The sequence below is a fragment of the Vespa mandarinia genome, chromosome 8, assembly GCF_050613455.1.
Source record: "Vespa mandarinia isolate Hongniang chromosome 8, ASM5061345v1, whole genome shotgun sequence".
Lineage (NCBI taxonomy): Eukaryota > Metazoa > Arthropoda > Insecta > Hymenoptera > Vespidae > Vespa > Vespa mandarinia.
In genome coordinates this window covers 1-17,505 of record NC_140817.1, presented here as the reverse complement: position 1 = coordinate 17,505, position 17,505 = coordinate 1, and the positions used below count along the sequence as shown (strand labels likewise).

At 38.5% G+C, this 17,505-nt stretch overlaps 1 protein-coding gene and 1 pseudogene across 2 annotated transcripts; both read right to left on the bottom strand.

Annotated features, from left to right (window-relative positions):
* Positions 1–353: 353 nt before the first annotated feature.
* Positions 354–7,812, bottom strand: Ir25a (ionotropic receptor 25a). Of its 2 annotated transcripts, XM_085658644.1 has the most exons (7): positions 6,113–7,812; positions 5,597–5,972; positions 3,749–4,183; positions 2,504–3,657; positions 1,347–2,179; positions 926–1,255; positions 354–829 (listed from the first exon to the last, which is right to left on the bottom strand). In XM_085658644.1, exons 3-7 carry the CDS (start codon positions 3,891–3,893, stop codon positions 475–477), a joined length of 2,817 nt encoding a protein of 938 aa, XP_085514770.1. In that variant the 5' UTR covers positions 3,894–4,183; positions 5,597–5,972; positions 6,113–7,812; the 3' UTR covers positions 354–474. The 2 variants fall into 2 exon arrangements, with proteins under 2 accessions (XP_085514770.1, XP_035726627.2); XM_035870734.2 differs by lacking the exons at positions 5,597–5,972; positions 6,113–7,812 and having other exon boundaries at positions 3,749–4,331.
* An 8,405-nt stretch (positions 7,813–16,217) lies between these two features.
* LOC146872793 (tyramine receptor 1 pseudogene) lies at positions 16,218–17,499 on the bottom strand (annotated as a pseudogene).
* Positions 17,500–17,505: the final 6 nt, after the last annotated feature.

The following is a 17,505-nucleotide window of genomic DNA, read 5'->3' as shown; positions in this document are numbered from 1 at the left end:
TTTTCATTGTGACTGATATAAATGATGAAACTTTTTTTATTCCAGGTAAGAAAAATAACAAATAGTGGCAATATAGAAATTTTCTTCTTTTGCTTTTTGTTTGGCAAAGAATGCCTTATGTATGTTAATGCTTATTGCCCTTATTTCCATTCTTAAAAGATGAGAAAAGTATGTAACACAGGTGGCAAAAAAGGTAAAAACAAATATCCCCAATGCGTTGGCAAAGAGGCGGAGAGTTAAGGATTTTGACGGAGAGAGGTTAGAAAGGGATACGGTTGAGAAAGGCAATATTCTATTTTAATTAGAAAATCGTTTAGAGTCATATTGACGTATGACACACAATATTCGATAGATAAATATGAATATATCGACGATATGATAAGATATACGTGTGTGCGGCCATGCGCGCACAACTCATATCGATATGTATGATGTGTATAAAGTACGTATGCATGTGTATAAAGCAGGATACATTCAAAACCTCGATTTAAATCGAGCGGCTTGAAAGCCTTGAGTGGGTGCCGGTTGTAAATTGAATCTTATTGGTCTTACGGCTTTCGTAGCTTTGCCGTTCGGAGTCGAGGCGGTTTGCCGACTCGAGGCTTTAATGGCTTTTGGTCGATAACGATACCACCAATATTCGAAAGCTAATGTTAAACAAGCGAAAGCGATGCCCACGAAAATCACTACGAAGACACCACCGATATTGTGAATGCTAATACCATCGCTCTGCTCGTCCTCCTTCCCGCAGTCCTTCCTTTCGGGATTACGTTTCCACCATTTGTCCTTTAGTTTCTCCAATTTTCTCTTATTCAACAATATTAAAATCCTACGTATTGAAAAGAGATAATAACCTATTATAACTATTATCCTGTGAATTATATAAGAAACGAAATATAAATTATATTTACGTCTATTTACGTACGCATTGTTAAATTGTTCCTTCAACGGTGAGCCTTGTTGCACGGCAATAGCGTAAGGCTTCCTCGAGAATTCTTCTCCTACTTGCATAACATCGCAATTCGTCATAGCGAGATACTTGATCGTCGATGCATCCTCGATATAGGCGAATTCATTATTCGAATCAATACGAAGAACCCGTCTAATTGCCTCTTCCGCAGTAGCCGGGAAATTAGCCTCTTTCATAGCCTGAAACATTTTCGTGTACTTATCGCTGACGGGATATTCCCAGACTGCCAATTTTGCCCTTTCCACTTCCGACAAGCTATCGTTCAAGCTCATATCCTTCCATATTCTGCAAATTTTAATTAAAGAGTAAATTGTCTCCCGCTCAACTGGAACACTAAACTGGATATCTCAATTTGGAATTTCTCGTTTTAACTTACTCGTAAAATCGAGCTTCGATGTGAGCCATCCTCTCGAAGTAAATATACGCCGCAGAATTTTTAACTGGCGCATACTGTATCTTATACTGTTTGCTAAGATCGTCCAAAGATTCGATCGGTGTGTCGAGCCTAGAGACCGTGAGAAACGCGGCAAGATTTGCCGTATAAGAGGCGATTATGATGAAACCAAAGAGCCACCAGGTAGCAGCGACGAGACGTCCCGAGAGATTCTTTGGTGCCTCCCCACCGCCCTGGGGTGTCAACGAGGTCATACAAAACCAGAGACACTCCTTCAGATTGAACTCTCTCTTCTCGTCGTCGTCCTTATACTTTTCACGATTATTTTGATAGCTGTAGGGTGACCAACGATCGAAGACCCACATGAGGAAGCTCGTGAAGAAGTAAGCGGCAAGTATGCAAAACCAAACCTCGTTTTCCAGGACAGTGAGGAACTTGAAAAGGGACGTTTGAGTTTTTGGTTTCAACATCATTATCGTTAAACCAACGAGATCGTAATAAGGGACGGTAAAGTCAACGACCTTCTCTCTCTCCGCCATAACCCAGAGAGTACCGAGCGCGATATCCGCTCGTTTCTCCATTAGCTCTTTTATCATACCGTTCCAACTGCCATTCTCGCTCATCTCGCCGTAATCATCTATCGCTCGTATGTCGTATTCGAACTCGACGGTCTGGCGTATCTCGTTGAGTAGATCGATGCAAAACCCATACCACTCGCCTGTCTCCTCCTTGTACATGACGAACGGCGGATGGATAACCGTCACGACCCTGTAGCTCGTCACCGCTGTGCTGTTTACGATGACATTGTTGATGACCTTAAAACAAGACGTATCATACTTTTCCAAAACGAGATTCCTCAACGAGAATGGGCGAATTAATATAATAGCGGGGGAAAGAAAAAGAAAAATATATTAGCGAAGGAAATTTGTCTGTCGAAGTATATAGAAATTCCTTTTATAAAGTGTAACTATTTCTAGGTAGATAAATCTCTGAAAGATCTCCGCCTGCATTGGACGCGACGAACGTTCTCGATTGCGATTCTCGATGCCGATACCTCTTGCTTGAGACAAGCCTCAAAGAATCAAGTAGCAAGCGAAGCTTGATATTTGAGGGTACCAATATTTGATTTGATAACTTGCCTCCAATGGTGAGTCTAATCCAGCCGACCAACTTCCGGTAATCTCCGTGGAAGTCAACGTCTCCTTCTCGATGTAGACCAAATTGATGGACATTCGAAAATCGACCACGTGCTCTCCATTCTTTTCGCCCCATTTGAAAGCTGCATAAGTTGCCGTCATATTCTTCGACGTAGCCCGAAGCTTCTCGAGAAAATCAAAATTTCTGCTGGGTGTGTTGTTGCCGTTGTAATCATCGCAACCGATATGAGAAGGTAGGACCGGCCACTCCTCGCGTTCTATCGCCGATTTCATGCTTTCAACGCCGAGCAATGTCAAATCGTAATAAAAGGCGGACGATAAAAAGGGACTAGGTAGAATAGCTTCGAGAGAATCGTCGGCGCTCGACGTATCATCCGTCTCTCTCAATTCCGGTTTCATGAATAGGAGACTGATATTTTTGCAATTGCAATTTGGCCAGATATCTTTTTCCATGGTCAAGGCAAACCAACCGTACTTGTGGCCGGTAAAATTTAAAGCTTCCGCGGTTTTAAGAACCATGTCAATGGTCTTTCCCTCACCCAGAATAAAATAATTCACAACGTCCAAATCTCGCATACCCGAAAGTTGTTCCTTCATGTCGTCAACGGTTTCTGCAATGTTGTTTATCACGTGTCTCGTCGGCACGTTCAGCAGGAGACTGTTGTACTTGTAGCTCATGTCGAAGTTACGATCGAATAGTATCGCGGCGTTTGTGATTTTAAGGTAAATGGCCAATTTTCGAATGATCCAGGGCACCAAATCAGCCGGCGGCATTACCTGGACGAGATAGGACCTCTTCTCTTGATCCAAGTTACTCCAATAACGCAAGTCCTCCTCTTGTCCAAATTGACCGGACAACGTTGGCAAGCCGAGTGCACTCGAAAACGAGTTCGACGCTTCGACAGTCCAACCGGCGATCGCCGTTGATAGAATGAAATCCGGCGCGTTCCCCGTACCCTTGCCGATTGCCTTTTCCCAAGCATCGCATATCCGATGGAGAGAATCCTGGGGATCGGATCCGTTCGCTTGCACCGAATAAACTTGACCTAAGTGACCTTGATATTTATCACGAAGCGTTTTCAGGGCCGCCTCTATGCTCACGTTAGCTATCTCGTTGGCCTCGTCGTTGATCACGACTGAAAAGAGCATTTGTTTTCGTCTATTATTATCGATCGGTTCGTTATTTTCATTTTTGTATAAAAGAAAATATTAAAGGGTAACACGTACAGATATTAACCGGTCTTGAATTCGTTACGATTCCTTTCCTCGTCGCCTTATTTACCATTGCTTGAGCATCGACCGGACTTTGACCGTATTTAGGCGAAAAAACGTAAATGACGAAGGTGATTAACGTAGGAAAGGCAAAGTTCATGGTCGAGGATCGCACCGTTATAAACGCTTTCGTTTCAATTTCAAATAAGATCCTTGCCCCTCCCTTCTAGATTCTCTATTCGCGTCGCAAATTGATTTGACGATTGACAAAGGCTTATAGAAATGATGGGCACACGATATTCGTCTATGCGAAGGTCTATTATCGGGCAAGGCCTCTTCTCCGGACAAGACTAGTATTCGAACTGGAACTATGCTCGGTGCTTCGCTTATTTTTGTTTGCCCCATCGGTTGCCTCGGAGATGACCCAATCAATCCTTTGGACTTTCTTGTCTTTATTTTTACAAAGGATCTATATATTATTGACATCCTAATTATTATCCGATCGTTAACAACATTCCCTTTCTCCTTATATTTCTCCTTCGTTTATTTTGATATCCGACAGATACGTTCCGATTAACAATTATTCCGAAAATTTTCATTTACTGTATATAAACATCTAAAATATTATCTGGATGTTTATATATATATATATATATTATATCTGCCGATTCGCATTTGGCAGATCTCTCATATAAATTTTTCAGTCAATTTATATACGTATACGTATATATTTATAAAAGGCTTACTTATTAATGAATCACTTATTCAGTCCATTATAGGTATTAGTATCGGTCCAACATGAAGACGAGATAACAAAGTTTTGAGAAGAAGTAAAGAAGGCTCGGTCCGTCTTATATATCTACGTATCCTATATATATATATATATATATATATATATATATATATATATATATATATATACATATACATATATATATATATATGTGTATGTATGTATGTATGTATGTATGCATGTAGATATGCACGTTTATATTGCTAAGTGCATCGCGCTGCTAATGGATCCCAGCTACGAATCGCTATAGCTGAAGGTTAGAATGACGACAATTTACTCTTCGTTAATTGGACGAGCCAGGGAATACATAAATAGGATCTTTCATTAGTAATTCTTCATTCTAAGGAGTTTATTTGTTATAGTAAGGCTCTCTGTGATCTCACGTTCAGAATACGTTGCGGTTCCCTGAGAAGATCGATGCAGTAATCGCACTTCCACTGGCGGACTTGTCGTACATAGCGAACGGTTTTTGGAAACACGACTGCGACCCGAGATGAAATACTCCCAAGCACCTTTTTCCCTCGAAAGCTTACTTACTTAAATGACACATTCAGTTTTCTCTGGTTCTTTTTAGAAACGAATTGGAAAGAAGAAATCTACGCGACGTGTAAAAATACAAAAAAGGCAAGACGAAAGTTCGTAAAATCGGTACGAATACGATTTAATCGCTTGAAATCAGATGCATTATTACCTTCATTATCTTTCTTCTTAAAGTTATCGTGCTTTGCGATAGGGATATTAAAGTGCATTCTCTTGCTTTCAGCATGGAAACTACTTATCTAGGTGCAAGATCCACGAAACCGTGCGAGTTTAATTTATGCAACCGGCCTTCGCAATATACTTTGCTGAGAGAGCCATGAAAAAAGAAAGAAAGAAACAAATAAAAGGTATGCTCGACTCGGCGAATGATTTAACGGGCCAAAATCAACTTTTAGGAAAATTAATTAACGCTCGAATTATTAAATCCTTCAACGTGACAAATTACAAAGTGATGCGCGATGACATCGGAGCTATACTTTCGTCACTGTAAATAAAGGAAAAAGCATTTGAAATCGAGGTCAGATTCTTACCTACGATTATACGGAAACCAGACGAAAAGGTTAATCTCATTATTTCGTGTTTCTTTGTATCGCGTAAGAAGCAAGTATCGTTTTGTTTGTTCTTTTTTCTTTTCCTTTTTTTTTTCTTTTTTCTTTCGTTTCTTTTTCTTCTTTTTTTTTTTCTTTCGTAATTCGATGCACGAAAATACGTCATCTCTTCGGCTGAGGATGGAAATCAAAAAGAAATTTTAATCAAAAGGATATCATCTCGTAACCCGTTGCAGCAACGACAGTCAATAATCATTCAGGCATTGTAGTTTATTCTCCTTTGTCACAATTTCCACGCTGCAATTTTCCTCTGGCTGCTTCTCCTCCGACTGCTTCTCCTTTGGCTGCATTTCGTATGCTACGGTACGAAGAAAACGTTATTAATCGTTATTGTTGTCCGATAACAAAAATATATCTTTTGTCTTTTTATTCAATGCTAGTTTGTTCGATCCAACGGCTACGATGGACGTTATAAGAACATTTCTTACGTACACTTACGTCTTAAGTTGAAAAGTTGTCGCTCGAGGATGAATGAACGAATGCAGAACGAATCTCATAGATGATCATATTTCAACTTGTTTCCTTTTTTCTTTTTCTTTTTTTTTTTATTTTCCTCAAAGAATCGTTTCCATGGGAAGGCGCACGCAGCAAACGTTCAAAACAAATAATGTCAATTTACTACTTACTTCCTACTCTTGTGTTTGTGCTCATCAGCAATTCTTTTCAATTTATTCGAATTTACTTTCGCAAGTAGGTCAAATAAATGAAGCTTGCTTGTCGTTTAAAGAAGGAACAAAAAGGAAAAAACGATAGATATTATTTTCACTTTATCTAATGCAGGGGCAAGTGTAAAAGGTGTATTCAAGTACGTACGGCTACATCACTCCGAAGATTAATCGAAGTAATCTGTAAATATTTTTTTTCGATATCTCTCTTTTTCTCTCTCTCTCTCTCTCTCTCTCTCTCTCTCTCTCTCTCTTTCTCGTTCGCTCGCTCGCTCGCTCGCTCTTCCTCCATTTCGAAAGGAAAAGAGAACGCGTTCGTTCGTCGAAATTAGCTGAGTTAAAAATGAAACTGACTCTGTCGAGTATATCACAAGTAACTAACACGAATCATTAATAATCGTTGAAAAAGAAGAAAAGGGAAAGAAAGAAAAGAAAGGAAAAAAATATTGAACGATCCTAGAATTACTTTTAAAATTCATCCACTTATCGCTCGAACATTAAACTAATCGAAGAAAAGCAACGACACGCGAAGGTGTAGGCGAGTGACAGAAAGCAGTCGAGATCGAATCGCAATTTGCACGTTATATATGAACTCCCTTTCTCTCTCTCTCTCTCTCTCTCTCTCTCTCTCTCTCTCTCTCTTCTAAATACATATGAATCTAACAATAGATATACAAGTATATCGGTGCAATATATCGTATATAACGGGGAGCGTCTTCTTTTGCGATTACTTTGTATGATTACTTTGACCAATGAATATTATTAGCCACGATTAGAAATTCATTTTATATATCACGAAATACTGGTATACCGGAACGTAGGTATGGCGTAATTCTTCTCGATGAAAGCTCCATTGATTTTAATTAAATACCTATTTCTCTTCGATCGCCTTTAATCAACTCCCTTTGGTACGTAGCTTTGAAAAAAGATCGATCGAAACTATTCAAAGGAGATGAGCGATATAAGTAATATAGATATATATGTAGTATAATGTTCGTAATCATCGTCTCGCATTTTATCAGATTTCTACTTGTTTTTTCTAGAAAATGAACGAACAAGTAAAATTTTTAATTACACGTTTTCCCGTCGTTATGCAAAGTTTGCCCTCTTATATGCGACGCTGCTGCACGAGGATGTTGGTCTTTTGTGAGCGAAAAACGGTCGAGTAGGTTTTTAGTAGTACTACTACTACCTACTAAAAACCTTCTCTATCTCCAGACTTTTATTTTTTCAATCTTCATTTAAGCTAGTTCAAGCAATTCAAGATAACGAAGTTAAACGTATGTCGGAGAAACTGAACGCTATTTACGCACGAATTCACAATAGAAATGTGTTGAATCGAACGTACGACTTTGTAATCCTTTTTCAAATTTCAAAACCTTCAAACGCAAGCATTGCGATCGCGAAAAGAATGGAAAGTATACTGCTTCTTTCTATATTCTCTAGTGTTCCATTTTGGTACATACTCGGGGGGGAAGAGTAATGCGTCGGAACGGACAAAGGTTCTTTTATATTCCGTTACCGTATTTTCTTTCGGTGCTGAAATAACTGGAGACGACGAAAAAACCAAGAGACAGAGAGAGAGAGAGAGAGAGAGAGAGAGAGAGAGAGAGAGAGAGAGAGAGAGAGAGGGAGAGAAAAGAAAGTAGAAAAGTCTACGATAATAATCGTCCGTTTGGATGGCTTTAATATAATAGAAGGAAATGCAGCTACGTCGGGTCTGAGAAAAGGAGCAAAGTTCAAATTGCAAACGTGACTGGCACATTTCTGACTCGTGGATTACTTTTAAGAAGAAGGTATATTTGATATACCTATTTGAAGACTCATGATAACGAGCGAACTATAGAAATGTAAATGTAACAACGTCGTTCGAATTTGCAAAAAATTCATCTTCTAGAAAATGCCCTCTTAGAGTATACCTACATACTTTACGTAAGATATATTATATATTATTATTCCAAAGACGTTTTCGATCGCACATACCATTCGACTCGAAAGATCGAATACAATACGATTTTAATTATTTCCATATTTCGATATGTAGGTAAGTCGTGGCCTAAAGCCATTTTTCCGCGGTTTCACTCGATAAGAAGCGCATAAAAAGGATCCCTCGAATCCACGAACGACCGATTCCTCGATTTCCTCGAGAAGTAAACTTCAAAGATCTTGTTTCCGAGCTTGACTCATTTTCATTTGCATATTTTACAGTTTTTCTCGTCGAAGATTCGAAGCTCGTATAATTAGAAAAGTTTTTTAAGTTCTAAAACTATCTCGCGGATTCGATCGAGGAATCGATAGGCGATCGTGATCGAATGAAAGGAAAAGACGATGAATTATAAGAAAATCTAACAATAAGACTCTGCATTTTCACCGAATTTTGAATATTTTAATCAAAGATCATCTCTTCTCGTTCACATTTATTTTAAACAATGTATATAATAATAGTAATATTAATAGTAACGATAATAGTACTAATAATAATAATAAAAGTAATAATAATAATAATAATAATAATAATAATAATAATAATAATAATAATAATAATAATAATAATGATGATGATGATGATGATGATGATGATAAAGCAATAATTCGACCATCGGAACATCTAAAAGGATACGATCGAAAACGTACGATCGTTTCTCGGAATGTAGGGAAAATAAAAATAAAAATAAAAATTGTTGTAATAATTGCATGTGATGGCTCGCCGTATCTGTCGCGTCGTGTATGCTCTATACATCCGTCGAATTTGTCTTTCACTTTCGATCGAGTCTCATGTTGTCTGGTTCACTCGTTCAACGTATTCCTATGGGACTCGTCGTACGAGTTAAATATTTTTCATTGTTACCCCCACGAATATTTCGATAAAGGAATGAAGTATGTAGATATTCCTTGTACGTTCAGATATTATCGAAGAAATTTCCTTCGATAACGATATAATATTAATCGGACATTGTGTATGTATTTACATGTTCAAACGGCAGGCTAGCGCATTAAACGTTTGGTATATTTATTTCTTCTTTTTCTTTTTCCCTTCGTTCGTCGATTTTCTCCTTTTCTTCGATATCGGAAATATTTTATTATATTGTACATAGATACACGTACGTATTCAGATGTAGTTACTTAGATATCTGTTCGTATATTTTTTTCCTTTAACTTTCTTTTTATAGAATCGAAGTTTAATGGAGCGCGTGAAAACGAAGAAACGTCATGTCACCATCTCGTGTCGTCTTTTCGGAAACTTTCGATTAATCTTTGCGCTAAAACGATGAGTCTCGTTAATCTTTCTTTTTCTTGGGTTTTTTCTATTTTTTTTTTTCTTATCGATCGATACAATATATATGTACACGTATAACAATATATATCTAACAAGCATAGTTCCTCGCCGATCAAAATGGTCTCTCGATCTTGGAATCTCGTTCCCCTTTTTTCTCGTTTTATTATAATATTCGCTCGATTAATTTCAACGAAGAAAATCAAGGAGGAACGGACTCTGTACGAAGAATTATATCTATATGTTTATATATATATATATATATATATATATATATATATATATATGTATATGTACAAACGAGGAAGAGAAGCTCCATTCGTGTTTACACATTACGCATGCATACTCGAGCTCCTGTATTGCTATACTTGTAAATCACAACCAACGGAGTATTAGTTTATTAACTAGATATATATATATATATATATATACACATATACATATATATATATATATTTATATGTATATATATATTTTAGTTTAAAATCGGACGTCCAATCGCAACGTAGACAGTGATAGCTTGATTCGCCAATCGTAACGTTAGGATTTTCACTTTGCTATCGAGTTGGAAGAAAGTTCCTTTTTCAAACGCGTCAAGTAGATTTCTTTTATAAATATAAGATCGAATCGTTGTTTGTAATCCATAAAAACGTCTTGATTTGCGAATCTCCCGATGAATATAAATATGAATATCGACCGAATGGTTTGTAATACTTGGTACGATATAATGTAACATACGTATTGTATACTATATAAATATAATATGTTTCACGTATGCTCACGTATATACATATGTATATTCATATAGCGTAAAATAATACATTTATGCGTTTCGAAAATCTCATCCCAAAGAGAGAGAGAGAGAGAGAGAGAGAGAGAGAGAGAGAGAAAGAGAAAGAGGGAGGGAGGTAAAATTTCCCAGTTCATGAAACATGTATCGTTCATGAAACATGTATCGTTCATGCAACGGGTTTTCTCGTTATCGGGCACAGAATGAAAATAAAAGATGAATATAGATCATACGAATACGTCAGAGAAACCGCTAACAAGCACGTGAACGAAATAATACATCATTCAATGGGACCACTAACGAAAAAAGGACCTTACTCTAAATTCAATTTTACATTTAACCTTGTTCAACTGTTATAATCGTCAGTTTTTGTCTCTTTTTTGACGAATAAAATATTATCATGCAACAAGGAAAATACGTTCACTTTTTTAATCCGCTTCACATGTATTTGAAGAAGCGATTATAATTAAAGAAAATCTATATTATTAGAAACTTGATTCATCGTCGATCGAATGTTAATGGTCACTATTTTAAACACCTTCTCAAAGAGAGAGAGAGAGAGAGAGAGAGAGAGAGAGAGAGAGAGAGAGAGAGAGAGAGAGAGAGAGAGGAAGAATAGCTACTATCCAACTACAAGAGAAACTAAGTTAGATGCCAGTTGGTAATTTCTCGATGACAAACGTGATTAACGTCGAAGTTGCGTGTTCTTCTTTCGTTCAAAGTTCAATAGTCGATATCAGATTTAATTAGCAAAAGGTTCTCTCTGTAAGTTGATAATGCTAATTGATTTCATTAACGGAATGTTGCAGGAATCCTCTTTCTCAACTAAACGAAAAAAGAAAGGAGAGAGAGAGAGAGAGAGAGAGAGAGAGAGAGAGAGAGAGAGAGAGAGAGAGAGAGAGAGAGAGATTTGATTTCCAAATGGGAAAAAAAAGAAAAAGAAAAAGAAAATTACACGCAACTAGTTACTTACTCTTTTGAAATTTCACGTTAGAATTGATGCCATCTGAAGGAAGAAAAAGTAATTTAGATGAAAAGTAAACTCGAAATCGAATCGAATCGTAAAGACGATCCAAAGAATCAAAGAAATTCTATGTTAACATTAAACAACAATATTTCAATGAACGTCTCGTTGAAATATTAGAATCCAATTTTAGATATACAAGGGAGACTCTCTTCGAGAAGGAATTTTCGTTTTGGACCATAAATATTTGTGATTTTAACGAATGACATAACGAAAGGATCCTCGCTGCATCGTCAGTGGCCAAGCTCGATATTTGGTAAATCCGTTCAATCTCTCTTTCTCACCCTCTCTGCCTCTCTATATTTTTCTCTTATTCTTTCTTCTTCCTTTTTTCTCAATTTTTTTCTGTTTTCTTCACTAAAGTAAGCTTAAATTTAAAATCTTGTGACGTCCGTAGCGCGCGGCTACGAAGCGTACATATCTCACAACCTTATCACAACCTTATTATAGAGTGCCCTTGCGACGAAGTCGTGGCTTAATTTGTTAGAGCCGCACTCGAGAGGGGAAGTTCAAGTTGGAAGGGAAAAGGAGAGGTGAGGGAGGGCCAGCGTCGTCGAGCCCTCTCTCTTCTTTTTTTTTTCTTTTTTTTTTTTTTTTTTTTTTTTTTGCTTCATTTTTTGTCCCTACAAATATCCTCGTCTGTTTTCCTCATAATTCGATCTTTTTATGGTAACATGGTAAAAGATACGTTCCTATGTACGTTTTCTACGAGTTTCCCGCTTTCGCATCGAGTAAAATTCTCGACGAGTCCTCGAGTCGAGAGAAAAGTACTCTACACGTACGTACATCCCAAAAACAGGGATGACTTATGGCTTCTCCATTCGAAAGTGTTTCACTTTCTAAATCTCTTGTTTTGTTCTTTCCTTTTTTATTCTATGGCTGACGGTGCGAACAATTGTTCTATGTATCGAAGAAGACTATAAGCTATTATAATCAATTTGTCGAATCTTCGATAAGTCTTAAAATGAGTGTAACACAGTCTGTTATTTTTCACAATTGAAAAATTCAGCATGCACCGTTTCTGTGTTTAGGTGTAACTTACGATTCGACGAGTTCTTTTCTCGCGAGACCCGAACGAGAATGGATTCTTACATCGTTAGCGCACTTTTATATGGCGTTTATACACGTATATTTGCGCATTATGCTGCGTATTTACGCATAGGTATTTATGCGTGTATACGAGCCCAAAAACAATTTTTGTAAATAATCTTTATATGTTACGTATTATAGCACAACCCTCATCTTTCGCGTACTTTGTATATTATGTGTGTGTGTGTGTGTGTGTTTCTTTTTTGTTTTGTTTTATTCCTTAGAGTTTAAGCATTGGTCATTTCCTATGACGTGTCTTTTTTTTCGTTTTTCCTTTTATTTCGCTTAGGTACTTTTACGTAAGTGTTCGTTATCGATACTCACAACCATAATCGTGTTTCACGAACGATAAGTATATGTATATACCTTCTATCAGTTTTATCTAAAATACGCGAGACTCTTCCTATCGTTGCTAATTATTTGCGAGATGTACTCGATCGACCCTTCCTCCTTTCCTTTTGACGATAAAAAGATGATCTCTTTCCTGGGGAGAAAGGATCTTTGTCGAAATCGATTCCGACTTTAATTGGACCGAACACTTTTGTCGTAAATATTGCCAAGCGTAACGCAACGCGTAGATTAATAATTCTCAACTTTCAATGATGGCAAAGAAAAAAAGAGGAAATTAAAGAGAGCGAGAGAGAGAGAGAGAGAGAGAGAGAGAGAGAGAGAGAGAGAGAGTAATTTAATTCGAATAAATATGAGAGCAAATATGAGAGTATTTTTTACTCTTCTACATCGATTGTGAGTAAAAAGAAAAAAGCTTTTAAAGAGATAGAGTACAGATAAAAAAAAAAGAAATAATTTTTCATCGTTTATGTAAAGGGGAGTGTGCGCATGCGTAGAAAAAGGTTTTTTCCCTTTCAAAATTCGAATTTCGATTAAATACGATGCACAAGAGACGACAGCAGCGCTACGAAACTCCGCTCATAACGTTAATTAGAAACGAATTTGAAAGGGTCGATTCGTGCGAAAATGGGTGGGGATTTAATGGTCGGAAGAGAAAGACGAAGAAGCAACGGTAAAATTACAAGAGGGGAATTGACGAGGATTCCCGAATTGACTCAGAACAATCGACACGTTGGAGAATTTTTCTAATTATTTCCAGCATGGGCTTTGATCTTATTTAATACTTTGTCCAACTACAAAACCCGTTAAATATGATTCATTCGTTAGAATCACATAATCACGTTTCTTAACAGAATAGGAGAATTTGCTAAGGACGAATTATAAAAAAAATTCAAATCCATTTTCTCTTATTTCTTTTCGTTTCGTTAAATAACCATTAAACCTGGTCTCGCCTATATCGCCGAGTCGTCATCTTTCGATAGGCGCATTTGAAAATTATAAATGAAAAAATAAAGAAAGATCTGTCTATTGTCTCGCATCGTATCTCATGGCTTATACGTACATTCTCCCAATGAGTCCCTTTCTTTCCGAGGGAATAGCAGAAGACGGATTCTGCCGTAGAAGAAAAGTTTCAAGGGAGACGAGGGACGATACCTCAGGGACAATGAAATTTTTAATTAACCACTGTGAAAGTTCCTGTCCCCACCTGCCCTCTCTCTCTCTCTCTCTCTCTCTCGCTCGCTCGCTCGCTCGCTCGCTCACTCCCTTCCTCCCTCCCCTTGCTCTCAATTCGATTCTACTCGACTCGCGTACTAGTCTCGAGAAATTCGGCCCCGTGTCAGAGAATCCCATTCGTTGAATAATTGGACCGATCTTCCGAAATGTCTCTCACATTTAGTCATTAATACTTCATTATGATCGATCGGCCGGCTTAAAGCGAATAGTTAAGCACCAATAGGGAATTAACGTTCCATTTGACTAATAAACCGCTAATTCAAATTGTCTCACCTTCTCCCGTTCTCTCCTTATCATAGGAAAGGTACAAAAAAAATCATAAACGATAACGCACACGAAGGAAAAGGGATCTTTTTCCTCTTCGTTCGATAATACTTCGTTCAAGAAGGAAGGCACCGAAAGTCAACGAGATATCGTAATATTGGAAAATCTCTGCTCGAAATCGATTTCCTTAAGAATCCTTTCTAACCATTTTCTTCAGATTCCCCAAGAGAACGATTCTATTCGTTCCTACGTTCTAGGATAAAAATCTCTTCTCCATCTCCTAGATGGTACCATCTAAAAGTCGAGTGATCGCAAACTCTATCCGAACGTATCCGTACCGGGAAATGTGCGACTTTACGTAACGTCGATTATGCGCGTCAATTATACCTATATGACTTTTCTCGAACGTAAGTAAGCGTGCCATATAAGACACCTAACACACGAGTAATCTTCGTTTCACGCAAAATCCAATGTACAGCCAGTGTACAATCGGTGTACAGCCAGTGTACACGTGTTTATTAAAGTATATCAATACACAACCGTGCATTAAGATAAACGTTACGCGCATTGATTGCCAAACAAATTTTCCTTTAATCGATATAATCGGCAATCATATGTTTTTCTATACCTTATTTTAGACATTTTTTCGTTCCTCGAGCGGACCATACGATTTTTATTTATTTATTTTTTTTCTTCGCGATTACTCGTTAACTCGAAGCATTATTTCTTCCCTCCTCCGTAAACACATATGCAATTGTTTGCATTTTCAACGAGAAATAGTTACGAACTAGCGAGTGTTTCGCGGTAAATACCGCTCAACTCCTCGACGATGTTCGTTTACTCGTTTCTACGAAAATTGTTCGCCGTCGCAATTTCATCGATTGAGTTTTAACGAATTTGGTAGTTGGCCGGTTCCTGCGATGAGAGAGAGAGAGAGAGAGAGAGAGAGAGAGAGAGAGAGAGAGAGAGAGAGAAAGAGAGAGAGAGAGACTTTTTAACTAATTAAATTTTTACTACTATTTTCTTTGCTTTTCAATCCAAAAGACAGTCCACGTTAATTGCCCATCCTTATCGAGCAATCGAGAAAAATAACAAAGTTTTCATTCAAGCTCCTATGCATGAAAATAAATCGTAATCTTACGTTTTAAAACTTTAAATCTTAAGTTTAAAAATTGAACGGTACGACGAATTGATTAAGCATTAAATACATATTAAATGCGCGTTCGTTTATGTTATTTTCTCTTAACGAAAATTTGAGATAATTTGAGATTATCGAAAATCATTAAGGATATGAGTAAATACGAATGGACAAGAATGTGATTTTAAGCACGGCTGTTCCTTTTCCAGCCCAGCATGCTTTCATTAGACCGATATCATGGTCGATGGATTTTCGATGTTAAGTTTTCATAAGAGAATAAAAAGAAATTATCGGAACGGACGTGATCCGATTATTCGATTGATTTCGAACGTTACGAAGAGATAAAACAACTAGTTTCGTAGTTTGCCTCAAAAACGAATTAACGATTTAACGCGAAAGATGTCGCGATATAAAATGAATCGCTTTAATATCAGGAAAAACAATGATTTAATTCGAACTAACGAACATATATAAGAAGAAACGTGATGAGATTAATTAACAAAGTCGACAAATATATCCTGCCCGTCGATACTTAATTTCACGATAAGTATTTCTTCGATCCGATCAAAGTCGTTTTCTCTTTGTCGGTCAGGCTTCTCTCTCTCTTTCTCTCTCTCTCTCTCTCTCTCTCTCTCTCTCTCTCTCTCTCTCTCTCTCTCTATCTATCTATCTATCTATCTATCTATCTACCTACCTGTCTATCTACCCATCTATCTTCCCAATTCCCAAGCCCTTTTCTCTAAAAAATTTCTCCGGCAGGAATTTGATTAATACCGCGTCATTTTTCGAACGAACAGAGCAAATTAATGGAAGCATCGTCCGGTGGGACGAGTAAAGAGATCGCATAATTATTCGCAACGTGCACCGGAGAGCTCGAACGTATCCGAATAATTTGCCGTGTACGTACTTGAGTTTGTTTCAAGGTAAGAGAAATGCTTTTAAACGCGTTACTCTATATCAAAGGAGAGTGTTCTTTTTTCACTAGACGTGCTCTTCTTCCGCTCGTATAATTCGGTTTCGATTTTCGGGAGGAAGAAGAAGGAGCATCAACGATGGTCGTCGAATCAGCCTCGATGCGAAGACGGAAATAGAAAGATAAGAAGAGAGGAGAGGAGAGGAGAGGAGAGGAGAGGAGAGGAGAGGAGAGGAGAGGAGAGGAGAGGAGAGGAGAAGAGAAATGGACAGAGGAGAATCAAAGTTCGATCTCACAATCAGCGAATGCGCAATAGCCTTCGGAAAGCTCGCCTGTAGTCGAGATTGAATATGGTATAGATGAGAGGATTGAGAGCGCTGTTGAGATAACCCAGCCACGTGATGATGTAAACGAGCCTGATGGAGGGACAGCAAGCCGGGCAGAATGGGACGATGACGTACATGAGGAAGAAGGGTAGCCAGCAAACCACGAAGACGCCCATGATGACGCCGAGCGTTCTCGCGGCGCGTCTCTCCTTCGAGAGAGAAATTCTCTGTCGTTCCTCGATGAATTGGTAGACCGTGGCGGTGGTAGGTGGGGTTTGTCCAGCACCGCTGGCAGATGCGATTCGTCGAGAATTGCCGGTGACGCTGCCGGTGGCACCACCGCCACCACCGCCGATCGTCACCTCGGTCGGCTCGTCGTCGATCAGCGAGGGCTTTGCGTGCGTCCGTGGCGTCGATCTCTCGTTGTGATTCGTCTCGGAACTTACGGACTCGGCGTCGTCGGTCTCCCGGTGTCTCGTAGATTGAACGGCACCGAGTCTGCTCTGTCGAGCACGTTCGCGCAATCTCCTTCTCGTAGCGAGAAATATCTCGAGATAAACGAGGCTCATCAGGAATAGGGGTATGAAAAAGGAGCCGAGGGCCGAATAAATCACGTAGCCCTGCCTTCTGGTAAGCTGACACGGCGTGTCATCCTCGAGTTCTTCCGGCCAATCGTTCCATCCTGCCAAAGGTGGGGAGCTTATGGCACCGGACAAAAGCCAAACTCCGGCTATCGTTCCAAGAACTCTCTTCAGCGTACGCTT

Bases quoted from the DNA above. Each gene is read 5' to 3' on its own strand.
- Ir25a (XM_085658644.1), bottom strand. From the start codon at position 3,893: ATGAACTTTGCCTTTCCTACGTTAATCACCTTCGTCATTTACGTTTTT. The intron at 3,658-3,748 runs GTACGTGTTACC...TGCTCTTTTCAG, and splicing joins TTCAAGACCGGTTAATATCT to TCGTGATCAACGACGAGGCC. The intron at 830-925 runs GTACGTAAATAG...TTCAATACGTAG, and splicing joins AAGGAACAATTTAACAATGC to GATTTTAATATTGTTGAATA.